General features: G+C 43.1%; 1 protein-coding gene across 1 annotated transcript in view; it reads right to left on the bottom strand.

The window, feature by feature from the left end:
• Window positions 1-620: 620 nt before the first annotated feature.
• LOC143409957 (ABC-type organic anion transporter ABCA8-like) overlaps window positions 621-13,751 on the bottom strand; it is a 54,361-nt gene continuing 41,230 nt past the window's right edge. Inside the window, exons 18-31 of the mRNA XM_077110564.1 lie at window positions 13,622-13,741; window positions 12,810-12,875; window positions 12,265-12,356; window positions 11,442-11,511; window positions 11,276-11,393; window positions 10,541-10,632; window positions 8,479-8,639; window positions 7,972-8,047; window positions 7,804-7,898; window positions 6,934-7,053; window positions 6,576-6,716; window positions 2,973-3,052; window positions 1,606-1,661; window positions 621-1,476 (exon numbers count right to left, since the gene is read on the bottom strand). Coding sequence (XP_076966679.1) covers window positions 1,345-1,476; window positions 1,606-1,661; window positions 2,973-3,052; window positions 6,576-6,716; window positions 6,934-7,053; window positions 7,804-7,898; window positions 7,972-8,047; window positions 8,479-8,639; window positions 10,541-10,632; window positions 11,276-11,393; window positions 11,442-11,511; window positions 12,265-12,356; window positions 12,810-12,875; window positions 13,622-13,741 — 1,419 coding nt within the window. The 3' untranslated portion in view covers window positions 621-1,344. The remainder of the gene's footprint in view (window positions 1,477-1,605; window positions 1,662-2,972; window positions 3,053-6,575; window positions 6,717-6,933; window positions 7,054-7,803; window positions 7,899-7,971; window positions 8,048-8,478; window positions 8,640-10,540; window positions 10,633-11,275; window positions 11,394-11,441; window positions 11,512-12,264; window positions 12,357-12,809; window positions 12,876-13,621; window positions 13,742-13,751) is intronic.

Below are 13,751 nucleotides of genomic sequence, written 5' to 3'. Positions count from 1 at the left end.
TTAATTAAGTGCCTTTTCCAAGAATATTCTAACAAAGAAATGTATGGTTTATTCAAGAAAAAAATGAATTATGACATAAATTTTAAATTTTTTCATACTCTTGATGAAAGCCCCATTGGTGTAAAAACCACGTCCTCTCTAGCACGGTAATATATGCAGAGTAAGCAATCCTCAGTACCAACAATGAATCACTCCATGGAGTGAGGTGGAATTGACTCCTAAACATGTCTCCAAAGAGGGATTCCAAGCCACATCTTTCTGTGTAACAGAAAATAAACTAGAGAGGTAAACTTAAGCCCCCAAAATAGAAATATGAAACCTCTCTGTTAACTGTCTGTTTTTATACATGAACTGGGGGTAGTCACAGAAGGTAATTAGAATTGGTTTGTAATCAATATATTTGAAAGATGAGGGATAATAATGAGGCCAATAGCCAAAGCACTAGTCTAAGTTCTGGTATAGCAGAATACTCTAAAGTGATTATACCCAGTGTCTACACCGTTACCAGCTCATCTTCAGCATTAGAAATTATTTTAATAGGATTTCAATGAAATTTGTAAATATCAGGCCACTGAGTCAAGAGAGAAAAATCACATGAAGTACACAAAATAACAAACACATTTCAAAAAATATATATGATATTTATTTTTCATTTTTCACCTACTTGATCACTTGCTCTGTTATTACATTTATCAGCTTTCTGAAATTGAGTGACAAATATTCATGGGAGATCAATTATAATTCAGGTACCTCTGAGGCCTATATATGAAAATACCATGAAAATGGGACTCAGTTGGTTTACAGAAATAAAAAGTGCCATCTATTCCTAATGGCAGGTGTTTGGTTTGGCAGAGTGTGTCTGGGTCGTAGTGTTGCCAGTGGGTGTATTAAGTACATTGATATTAGATACTATGATGAATGATGCTGTGTGACTTTTAGCCATAACAAACATACTGAAATCTACTTCAAAAAGAAAATTTTTATGACGATATCAGTTTTTTAAAGTATCCTAAATATTCAGAGAGTAAATACATGGAATCCTTACTCTGAGTTAGAAAAGTGTGTTTTAAGATTTTTGACTCAAAAATATGAAAGAAAGTCTGTTTATCATACTTAGAAACTTAGCTGCATAAAAGTAAACGTATTTATTTAGCATTCTACAGAAAAATGGAGCCAGAGCAGCCTTCGGAGGTGCAGAGGCTGGGGCAGGAGGCGGCTCAGACAGGCCATCCACCATGTCCCTGCAGCTACACTGGCTGCTCCTCTCCCTACATGAAGAGCCATCTCAGTGTATATAATGTGGTTTCCATGAATATGACATTGATGCTACCAAAATAAATGTCTTTAAAAAGCAACCGCAGGCTTCCACAGGAACATAGAGTACTCTTCCTGTGGGAGAAGGTTCCAGTTCACTGAAGGATCAAGTTCATCATCAAAAACATCCAGCTCCTGCTCCTTGGAGAGCTCCAGGAAAACCTGAAAGGGAGGGGCGAGCCCAGAGAGGCACCTGTCAGTCTGCCTCCTGCGGCTCTGAGGGAGGGCAGAGCAGGCACATCTCACACACTCAGATTCCACAGATGGTGCAAATCCCGGAATGGGACCCACCTGCTCCAGGGTGGACTGGGAGAGGCTGTCCTCCTCCAGGTGGAAGCTCTGTTTGACTGTGGGAGGATGGACAAACATTAGCGGATCATGTATTTTTATATCCAGATGGTCTCCTAAGTCAACGTGTGGTACATATAATACGTTTTTTTTTTTTTTTTTTACAATTTCAATTTTTGGTGAAGATAATATTTATTCATGACTTAAACACATCATCCAGTTAAAAACAAACTGAGAAGTTTACTTAGATTTGGGGGGAAATAATGGCTCTTGTTAGGCTTGTACGCTGTGCAGTTTTTTGAAATCTGGATTTAAGGGAGCACATGAGACTGATAAGGCTTTCTTCCCGGCATGGGAGCCGGTGTTTTTGCTCATCCAACACAGGAAGATGCAGAAGGAAGACACATTTTGAAAAAGGTCGCCTCTGATTATACAGAATATCTGAGGTTTCCTAGGGAGTGGCTGTGTACAGGGGGCTCTTTCTAAAAGCCATTGCAGCGACCCCTTAGTTAGATTGAAAACCCTTCTTGTTGACCAAAATAGATGGTGAAGGGCAGTTAGAGTTTGGATAGGAGCCCAGCAGAATGAAAATATGCTGGTTCAAGTTTGAGGGGCGTACTGGGGTTGGTGCCAATCTAGGGATTGCAGGAAATGACCACATGGCCTGGAAGGTTGGATGCTCAGCTCAGAAAATGGAAAGAAGATTGTCAGCATGAGTGCAGGCAGATGCTATCAACAGGAGTCACGGGGTCTTCTAGAACCAGGAGATCAAATTCTCTTCCTTAGGGCAGGTGACAACTGTATGAAGATATCATGGAGCAGTGACAATTAAAACAGTACAGAGTGGAGTTCTCACCAGCACCACTCCAGGTTGCAGAGTGCAAGGGCTAAAATGGCAAGGAGAACGTGACCCTCTAATAACACATGGGGTGTGGTCAGATGAAGTGCAATAGACCCAAGAAGATTGTTTCAGTGGCCAGATGGAGCCAGTTTCTTCATATACTGCCCAAGACAATAAAACAATATGCCAACTGATAGAAAATTGAATTTTAAGTATACAGGCATGTTCCAATAGAAAGCATTTTCTTTAAATGTACAAATGATTAAGTTTGGACTTAGGTTGTGCCAGTATATATGCAAAACCACATGGAAAGAAAGCCCCGCAAAGCAAAGATAAAAATCACTTCCAACATTCTCTGCCACACACAGATTCAAAATGCCTATGATTCTGGTGCTCCTAAAATTCAATTTGAGATTTCAATTTTTAAATTTAATGCATTAGGTCACATTTCATTTTTCACAGGGATAGATTGTATGTAATTCAGAGATAGCTTCTTTTCAGGGCCTTATTTCAAAGTCACGGTACTTACGCTTCTCTAATTTGAAGAAAGCCTGGGCTAAGGGTTGCACGTCCTCCACTGGTAACTTATAAACAATCAAAGAAGAATACCTGAGAGGAGAGGAGAGACCACCCACAGCGAGTGTCAACTACCTGTCAACATTGCTCTGGTCTTTTCTACCTTTTATAAACATGGTTAAGAATGCTTAATGTTGAGACCTTGCCTTAAAATAAAACAAAACAAAAAGCATTTGGGAGGTAGCTCAGTGGTAAAGTATCTCTGGTTTCAATCCCTAGTGCCAAAAAAAAAAAAAAAATGTTTAATGTCATATCAGATGGTATCAGGTTGAGCAGCTGATCTTTAGAGTTTCTTCATCTTATTTAACTGAAAATTTATTCCTGTAACTAGCAGCTCCTCATTCCCCTACCAGCTCTGTCCCTGGAAACAACCCTTCCACTTTGGGATTTTATAAACTTGCCTATTTTAGCTACCTCATAAGTGGAATCATGCAGTATTTGTCTTTATGTGACTGGCTTATTTAATTTAGCAGAAAGTCCTCAAGGTTCATCCATGTTGTTATGTATTGCATAATTTCCTTCTTTTTAAAAGCAGAATAGTATTCCATTGTAGGTATGAAATATAAGAATCCGTTCATCTGTTAGTGGACACATAAGTTGTTCTCATGTCTTAGCTATTAAAAAACAGTGCTGCTTCAGTGCAACCACTCTGGGAAAAAGTATGGAGATTCCTCAGAAAACTTGGAATGGAACCACCATTTGACCCAGTTATCTCACTCCTCAGCATATCCCCAAAGGACTTAAAGTCAGCATATTAGAGTGATGCAGCCATATCAATATTTATAGCAGCTCAATTCAAAACAGCTAAGCTATGGAACCAACCGAGGTGCCCTTCAACAGATAAGTGGACAAATAAAATGTGATATATATATATACACAATGAAATGTTTCTCAGCAATACAGAAGAAAGAAATTGTGGTATTTGCTGGTAAATTGATGGAACTGGATATTATCATGATAAGTGAAATAAGCCAATCCCCCCCAAATGAAAAGCCAAATGTTCTCTGATATGTGGATGCTAACACACAATCAGGAGGAGGGGAGAACAGAAGGTCATTAGATTAGACAAGGGGAATGAAGGGAAGGGAGCAGAGATGGGATTAGGAAAGACAGTAGAATGAATTGAACATAACTTTCCTATGTTCATATATGGATACACAACCAGTGAAACTCCACATGATGTACAACCACAAGAATGGGGAGTTTCACTCCATATATGTATAATATGCCAAAATACATCCTACTGTCACATATAACCAAAAAGAACAAATAAACAAATTTAAAAACAAACAGTGCTACTTCAATGTACATGGGAGTTCAGATCTTTCTTTGAGATCTTGATTTTATTTTTTGTGTATGTATACCTCAAAGTGAGATTGTTGGGTCATATGGTTATGGTAGCTCGCTCTCTCTCTCTCTCTCTCTCTCTCTCTCTCCTTCCTTCCTTCCTTCCTTCTTTCCTCCCTCCTCCCTCCCTTCCCCTCTCTCCCTCACTCCCCCTGCCTTTCTTTATTTTTGGAAGAAACTCCATACTGTTTTTCATAGTGGCTGTCCCATTTTGCATTAGCACCAACAGTGTGCAAGTGTTCTAATTTCACCACAGCCAATAGTTGTCTTCTTTGTTTCAATAGTAACTATTCCAACAGGTGTGAGGTGACCTCTCATTGTGATTTTGATTAGCATTTCCCGAATTATAAGTGTCTTTGAATGCTTTTTTCATATACATGTTGTGCGTCTTCTTTGGAGAAAGGTCCGTTTGAGTCATTAAAATCAGATTGTTATTATTTTGTTATTCTAGTATAGGACTTTCTTATAGATTTTGGATGCTAACCCCTTATCAATCAGATACATAATTTGCAAATAGTCCTCCGCCCTGCGGGCTGCCTTTTCACAGTGGATTATTTCCTTGGATGTACAGGATCTTTTCAGTTTGTGGAAACCCCACTTGTTTATTTTTGCTTTCGTTGCCTACACTTCTGGTGTCCTATCCATGAACACATCCCCAAGACCAATATCATAGGGTTTTCATTTATATTTTTTTTCTAGGAATTTTATAGTCTTAGGCTTAAGTCTTTAATCCACTTTTAATTGATTTTCATGTATGGTGCAAAATGGGGTCCAATTCTATTCTTCTGCACGTGAATACCTAGTTTCCCCAAAACTATTTGATGAAGAGACTGTCCTTTCCCCACTGTGTATTCCTGGCCCATTTGTTGAAGCCCAACTGACCATGTTGGCATGGATCTCTTTTTGGGCTCTCTGTTCTCTCCCATGGTCTGCACTTCTGTCTTTATATTCGTATCACAGTGTTTTGATTACTGTTGTTTGGTATCTGGGTTTTTATTTCAGTAGAGTGTCCTTGGTGTGAATGGAAAGTCTAGGGTGAATCTCTAACCAGAAGTGGGGTGGTTCCCAACGAGGAATAGCTGCAGGGAGGGAGAGTAAGACAGATCTGTGTCCTTGGGGTCTTGCATGGAAGTGAGCATGTATGGAGCAGATGTTCTTCCAAGATTTTGCAGAATCACCTCCCACCTAACTTTCTAAGCTGAACACATGATCCTTGGCTTCCTCCTTAAATTACATTCTGAAACTGTCAACTCTTCAAGTTCCCCAACAAGGATAAAATCTAGGTGTATCTTGCAGGCCCTCCACACCTCTTCTCCCCCACCAGGCTCACACTGTCTTCCGACTGTACAGTAATATCATTGAGCTTCTGATTGGAAGATCAGGATTTCAGTAAATAATGCCAGCAACAGTAATTTTAAATACTCTATTTTTCAGATAAATGTTTGTCTCTTTAGCATTTGAAAATCTTATATTTAGATTTTATTTGGTAGGATAGCATTTCATATGGTTGTAGGGTATCTATTCTCATCTTTTTGACTCATTCCCTGGACCTCTGTGATAGAGTTCCATGCAGTCACAGGTACACATTGAGTTATAGCATTACTTTTATATTTATACTCCACTGTAGAAACATATTTTTCTGCCTTGTCATTAGGACTTACTCCTCTTCATTTTCCTTTTTCTCTCCTAACTCCTAAATAATTTCTCCTCTGCAGGAAATTTGAAGTGTGAAAAACGACCCTAAAGTTAATCCTTGACTTTGGCTATATTAATTTTCATCAGAATGGTGCCAGTATGCAAATCCATATAAAATTCAAAGTATTAATAGCTTTGAAACAAAACGATTAGGTTGACATCCTGGTTGTGTCACTTGTTAGCTTAGTCATGGCACCTAATCTGTCTCCCCATCAATTTTTTCCCTCTTTATACAGATAATAATTCATCTTTGAAGCACCAGACTCTCACAAAACTTTTGAAATTATCTCCTTTTCTTTGGAATAACAGTATCTACTTTGAAAATCTCTGCAAGGATTCAAGAAGATGACCAGAGACGTGGATAGTACCTGGCACACGTGGCCGAGGCTTTTACGCCACCTCTCCCTTCTCTGACTTACTTCCTACAGTGTCCAGTGAACAATCTTTCTTTGACATTTCCTTTACAAATTGATGTAACTGACAGGGCAAAGAGGACCTTTGGAACCATCTTTACCTTTCCTGCCGAGCAGCCTGGGGGAAAAGCCTCAGGATTTCTGCATGGAGGGCCTCCACCTGTGCGAGGGTCTTCACCTTCATCTCCAACAGGTAATCTTTGCCAAATTTGCTTTTTAGGTGTTGGATGGAGCCAATACACCTAGAGGTCAGAGGAGCATGAAGTCATAAGAGGAAGGAAGAAAAGGCGTATGGTGCAATGTTTAAGACCCTTGGTTTGCGGCTGGCCAATCCCAAGGTCCTCACGTTAAGCCTAGGTGCAGCCGCACTGGCTGTTCATAGTGATCTCTCCCCGTCCACAGGAAAAACCTCCAGACATGCACCTCGTGGTCAACTGTGGCCTCATGACAGGCTCTCACCTCAGCCTTCCAGACACCATGATGGCCACGCGATCACACACTGCCTCCGCCTCTGCCATGTAATGGGTGGTCAAGATGGCGCCCCTCTCTGTGTTCCTAATGATGGCCTGGATTGCCTGCCTGTATTGTCAGGAGAGTATTTGTAATTTAGCGAATCTTTTTTTATTAGTCATAAATAGATAGAAAAAAAAAAAGAAATCTTCACTGGGCCTGAATGGGAATAGTTAGCACAAGAGATTAAGCAAGGGAGGACTCAAGAAGACAGGGAGGATGGGCAAGGGCGAGCCAGGTGAGAGCTGCTGAGCCGGAAGGTGCGGAAGGTGCGTTGGAGAGGGGCGTTTACAGAGAGCATTGTTATGACAAGGCTGCATTGAGAGAGAAATGCTCAGGAAGAAAGGCTGCGTGGAGAACAGAAGGACACAATCATCAACAGTGTGGTCCCGACCTGGTGGGAAGAAAATACATGCACAGTAAACAGACACAACAAGATGAACAGTCCCAGTGTAAGGAGGAATACTGTTCTCACACAAGTACTGGGTACCACCAGGGGAGTGGTACAGAAACGTCCATACTAACCTAAGACAGGTACTGAGCCACTGTAGTACCCAGAGTGAGCTCCTTCAAGCCCTATTGATGCTTATTCTTCCTTCAATGAAAAATGATTGTGAAATATTATCAGGGAAACTTTTTTTGGTCAAATATTGGTTTTACTAAGGAAATTGATATGTGTGTGTACACATAGATAGATAGATAAATAGATAGATATTTACATTGAGTAATTTAAGAGACAATTTGTAAAGGAGAAAAACAGTTCACACACTCCCTGCCAGGTGGTCTGTACCAGCCCCCATGGGGGGTAATGCTCCTCACCATAACTGCTGCTGCCCCTCGGGGTCCATTCCGGTGGATGGCTCATCCAGAAGCATCACTGATGGGCTCCCCAGGATGCTCAGCATGAAGCACAGCTGGAACGAGAGGGGCAGTCTGTCCTGCACCTGTCTGCAGGGTGCACAGAGCCACCTGAGCCCTGTCCCATACCTTTCTCTTTATTCCGGCCGACAAGGTCTTCACGGCAGCCTTCAGCTGGTCCTGCAGCTTGAACGCATCCACCAACCTGAAGGAACCCAGCAGAGCCTCAGTCTGCTCCCCAAGGCCAGCTGAGGGGAGGGGAGGCTGGGAGGGCCAGGGTGGGGAGCAGAGCTCAGAGGCCAAGTGGTGGGGGAAGGGAGTGCATATCACCCTCTGGTCGGATCCCCACCCACAAAGACAGTGCTCTTTTGAAAGATATCCAAGTTATTGTTCCATTGTTTAAATTGCAATCTTTTTGATAAAGTTTACTAATGAATTTTCTCTCCTCATTTAATAAGAGAGAGAGAGAGAGGAAAAAAACAATGTTTGGAAATCTGAGTAAACCAGTTTCCAGGTGGGCATCCACCCAGCATGACCCGGGTGGGTGTTTACACCCCCGGTGCTGAGTTTCCTGTGGACGCCATCACTCCAGTCTTCTCCCCTCCCTGACACAGAAGCTGCAGGCGCCCTGTGTACCGTGCAATGGCGAGCTCAGCATCACCTCTGCTCAGCCCCTTCACGGTGGCAAACACCTCCAGGTGCTCCCTCACGGTCAGGTTGGGCCACAGCACATTCTCCTGCGGACAGTACCCCAGGAACCCGGGGGCGTCCCCTCCGCTGCTCCCTTGGAGTAGCACCTGTGCATAAAGGGTCCGACTCAGAGCCTACATTCGGCGGTACTTCTCGGAGTCCCTCCATCGCAGCCTTCTCTTCACCAACCTAGGTAGGCTGCAGGGCCACCTGGAGTTTGATGGTCTGTGATCATGTGCATGGGAGAAAGCTTGTCAGGGTCAGTGCCTGTAAATCAACATGTGCACAGCCAGCGACGTAATCCGAGTTGAACACCAAGGATCCCACAAGCGTGGTAACCCGGCCATCGTGGTCCCCAGTGATGGCCCATGTTTTCATCACTGACTGAATGAAGTCCCTTAATTTAATGAGCCACTCTTTAGCTTTGCTCATGGATGAAATGTCTCTGGGTGCCTCCTACATGATGAATGCTGTGCTGCCCACCAGGACAATGGACGGCGGGGTAATGAGTGCCATGTGGTTTGGAGTTTTCAGTCTATCGAATGGATCAGGCAATGGAGAAATGAGTGGACAGAGCCAAGACGGGCCAGAAGGGGTGCTGGGGTGGACATTTATAAGCCTGGGTGGAGAAGAACAGGGGAGGGACTTTGGTGTGGATGTTCAGGGAACCTGTCTGCTGAAGGGGTCATTTCAGCAGAAGAGAAGGTGCCAGTCATGGACGAGGATGGGGCCAGGGGATCTGAAAAAGAGCAAAGGCTGAGAGCAAAGTCCCACGAAGGCATGAAGTTGTTCTTGGACCCAAGGCAGAGGCAGCAGTCTTGCAGCAGAGTGAGCAAGGGGAGAGAGACAGAGGTGTAGCAGAAGGACATGGCAGTCCACTCCTGCCACCACCCATAAGACAAGGGGGAGGTGACTTGCCAGTCCCAGAGCAGGGTTAGCAAGAGAATGACATGGCCGAGAACATCCCGCTGGTTGATCCCATTCAGCTCATTTCTGGACGTGCCAATAGCTGACTTTGTATTTCAGACCTTACTTAGGTTTTAAAACATTTTGTCCCAATATAATCAATGAGCAGTTATGTCTCCTTTTCTCGCAAGCTTAATGAGAAATTAAATGTTGACTTAGGGTCCTGGTGGTGACTGAGGTGGAGGGCCGTCACTACAGAAGCAGGGAGTCCAGTTAGGGTTTGCTGACTCACCAACATTTACTCAAAGGTCCCCTTGGTGAACACCTGCTCTCACTAGGCAGTGGCGTGGTGTCTGAGGCTGGTGAACACCCGTGTTCTCTCCTCTTGGTAGGCTACTTGTCAGTAGTATTCCTGGCTGTGCGTTCCCTCTGGGCTTGACCACCCACCCCTTTCCATGGGGCAATTCCACAGACCTCCTCTTTTATATTTGGTCCTGTGCTCCCCCTGGACATACTTTCCCAAACGAGTTTTCAAGATTCTGCCAGAGAATCTCAGAGAAGAGTTTTATTTCTATCCCATGATGTCTCTCCCTTTGATAAACCTGAGCTTGCCCGGCCACTTCAGTAAATGAAACTGAAATACCAGTCCACTTTACATCCCTGTGGCTCATTTGTCACCATTCACTAAAAACATTCCAAGAAACAGTGTATTTTCATAAAAAAACCATATTTCAGGAACAAAGTGCTTTGTGAAGGACAATGATGATAACCAATAAATATTTTGGGGTTTCTTAAAGCAATTTAACTCAAGATCAAAATATTACATATTGGAAAGATGATGATGCTCATGGATTTTTGATTTCTGATCTGATGCAGAAAATTCTTACTGCCTTTGACATCATGGATAATCACTCCCTTTCAGGGCTTCAGTTTTGAGGGTAGCTATGTGCCGACGTTTGAAATATTCTTCTATGTACTACATTCTACATATTGGTCTATCATGTAATGACTGAGTGGCTCCTTGCTGTTTATAAAATTGTCACAGCTTACAAACTTATTCCGAGCACCACTCGATGACATATGTCCCATATAATTCACCTACCTGGCCAGCAGTTGATTTTGTGTCTCCAGTTATCACCTTAATGGATGTACTTTTACCAGCTCCGTTGTGTCCTAACAACCCTAAAACTTCACCTGGAAAGAAGAAAAGTGGTGGCCATGAGATTTCATTGTGATGGTAAAATTAAGAATAATCATCCAAAGTCTCACAATGTGACTAATATTTGCCGTGTGTTTTGCAGGTAGTATCTCATTTCATTGTCACCACCATCCTGAGAAATTATCATAATCTCTTCTTATGTATTTGGGGACAAAAACTCTCAAAAATAAGGTTATGTGCCCAATGTCACATTGATGGGAAGTGGCAGAGCCACTCTTGGAAGCCAGGAGGGTCCGAGTCTGCCTCCTGTGATCCTAACCACTGTGAGGCAATGACACAAATTGAGGCCATCGACCACCTCTTGGTTGAGATTACAGAAGATGCTGGAGCCTCCCCAGCCCATTCTCTTGTGAAAAACAGTGACCACTAGGAAACCAACTGTGTTTATTCAAGAACAACATTCTGGCTCCAGTGGGTCCCTTGAACAGGCTTAACATAGACATGACTGTGCCCCTGATCATGGGGCAAGTGAATTAATTTAACTTAGGAGTGGGACCTGTGAAAAGAGCTGTCGTGGCCACCCTTCACGACTTGCAAGTGAACTCAGACCTGGTGCCTAAGCACTTCTCCCCAGGAACCTCGGAGCTCTAAGGAGCCACCCCTGGGGAAGTGTCCAACCTTTCCTGACACAGAATGAGACATTCCTGGTGGCTACTTTGCTCTTCCTCTTAGAGAAGCAATGCTTCTTCTTTCCCGCGTACTCCTTGCGTAGACAGCTGGCGACAATGACTGGCTTCTGTGAAGGTCAAGTGAATCGTGTCAGACCTCTGTTCTCTCCACTAACAGCATCAGCTCTCTCTCCCCATTGCTTTGACCCTTTGCCGCCCAGGCCTGGCGTCAGAGACGTCCTTCTGCTAGTAGGGGATGTGCGTATTGGTCGCTCTCCTAGACTGGCGCTTACTTTTGGAGAGGAGACAGTGTCATTTTCCTCTCCTACCAAAGCTGCTACTCAGGAGCACATTATTTCATACAGCCTGCCCGACTCCTTGGAGCAGGAGCAAAGGGAACTGGAAAAGCACTTGACTGTCTCAGCCTCAAAGGACAACATTGCGTGCCCTGGCTGGGATCTGACTCTGAATTTTGTACGGTGCACTTTCTCCAACAGGTAGGGACGTGCATTGCTTCTTCGGGTTTCTGAAAGCCTCTCTTGGCTTTCCTCATTTCAATTGTGTTGGATAGAGCCTCCCACCTGCCCTCAGTACTGGAGATTGAACCCAGGTGTGCTCTACCACTGAGCTATATCCGTGGACCTTTTTATTTATTTGCTTTTAAAATTTGAGACAGTCACGGTCTTGCTAAATTATGCAGGCTGGCCTCAAACTTACAAGCCTCTGGCCTTGGCATCCCCAGTAGCTGGGATTCCCTGTGTGGGCCCCCAGTCCCAGCCTGGAGATTTTTGTATCTAATATTTCAGGTCTGTTTCCTGCCCTAGATTGCAATCTTTGGATCAGGTATCTGAAGTCTCTTTATTTGTTCTGGTACGTTGTTCCTACCCCATCCCAGCCTAGCACAAGGCATGTCTTTGTGAATGGATTGCTTCACATACAAGAGAAATATCTTAAAACATTGATCAATGAAAGAAAAGAATCAATTTGATTTTTTCCAACCTAAAGAAGGGATCCTTTCCCATGGGTTTCTTTCCAAATTTCCATTCCAGACATCGGAGAATAAAAAGAAAAATGATAACATGAAGGAAGGGCTGGGAATAAAGAGAGAAAAGAACAATTAGAAACACAAAAAGATCATGGTTTAAGTATCGGCGATGAACTAGGAGTTAGTGGACTTTACACAAATGTATTTAGGGAAAGCGTTACAAATTTCCAATAGCTAGTAGGTAAATCAGGATATTGTCATGTTAATTTTCAATCTTATTTACAAAACCACCAGAAACAATCACAATTATGTGACATTGCTATATCATTTCATCATTTGAGGTGTTCTCAAAAGAAGATAATTAGAAGTACATTATCTTCTCAGTTCATCCTTGTAAAATAACTTTCCCAGATTTTATAAACATTAAATCTCCATAGACCACAGATATTGTATCTCTGCTTTAATTTTTAAAAAAAACCACTTCAGAGTGTGTATAAGAATTGAGATTGTTGCATACAGTAAAAAGCACAATAATTACAAAGGAAGAGTGTGCTCTTACAATTAGGAAGACCAGAAATAGTTCTCCAGTATGTTGTTCATCATCGAAGACAATCAACATGAAAAGCTGTAAGAGGAAATAAAGTCATTAAAAAGGAAGTTTTTCATTGCATGTATCTTATCCTCATCAATTTGAATCACCCCCAAACAGCCCTGCTAGCATTTTCTCTGATTTTCCAAGGACTCAGGCAAGTGTCCATCCCAAATGGCCTAGTGAGGCCTGACCTCCTTCCTTCTAGGGTCCCTGAGCTTTTGTTTGAAGCAATAGAATGTATCCATCCCTGATGGCCTGGTGAGGGAATCCGGGGGATCTGAGCCAGCCTCCCAGGACAGAGGCCACACTGTGCCTTTCTATGCCCACTGTTCCTCTTCATAGCGTCCCTTCCCTTCTGCTCCCTTCCCACTGTACCTCTTCACCCTTGCACCTTCCTCTCTCCCTTTTGTAGCAGCTGGCCAGAGGAAAAGGGACTCCTGTATTCATATTGGATGCTTCTCTAGAATCCTGAAGGCTCAAAGGTTAGGGGCACTTGACTCACTTGCTTCTAAAGCTGAGCATGCCTGAGAGAATGACCGTGAAGCTGCTCTCTTTCCAACACTCATCCCCTGGCCTCCTGGCCTCTTAACCAGGGTCACATTTTCTATTACAGGTCAGTTGGAACACATTGTCCCATAAAGAGAAAATCACTGGAATCCACGAGGTGGAAAATTTTAAGCTTCGTGCATGATCTGCATGTTGCAGAACCCCAACACAGACTCAGCCTTCACAACTGGTCATGTGTTTCTCACACTGGGACAGACAGGGGCATTACTCACATGAAAATATAAGAACAGACAGCCAATCAGTGTGGCTTGTGGTACTAAAAAAGTGATAAAAAATGCTGGACCACTTTCAGAGGTTTCCAACACACATATGAGCACAGAGGCTACGGTGACCTGGGGAAAA

This window comes from Callospermophilus lateralis, chromosome 11 (assembly GCF_048772815.1).
Source record: "Callospermophilus lateralis isolate mCalLat2 chromosome 11, mCalLat2.hap1, whole genome shotgun sequence".
In the NCBI taxonomy this organism is placed as follows: Eukaryota; Metazoa; Chordata; class Mammalia; order Rodentia; family Sciuridae; genus Callospermophilus; species Callospermophilus lateralis.
Note: the sequence above shows the minus strand (reverse complement) of the source record. Positions and strands in the feature narration are given on the sequence as shown.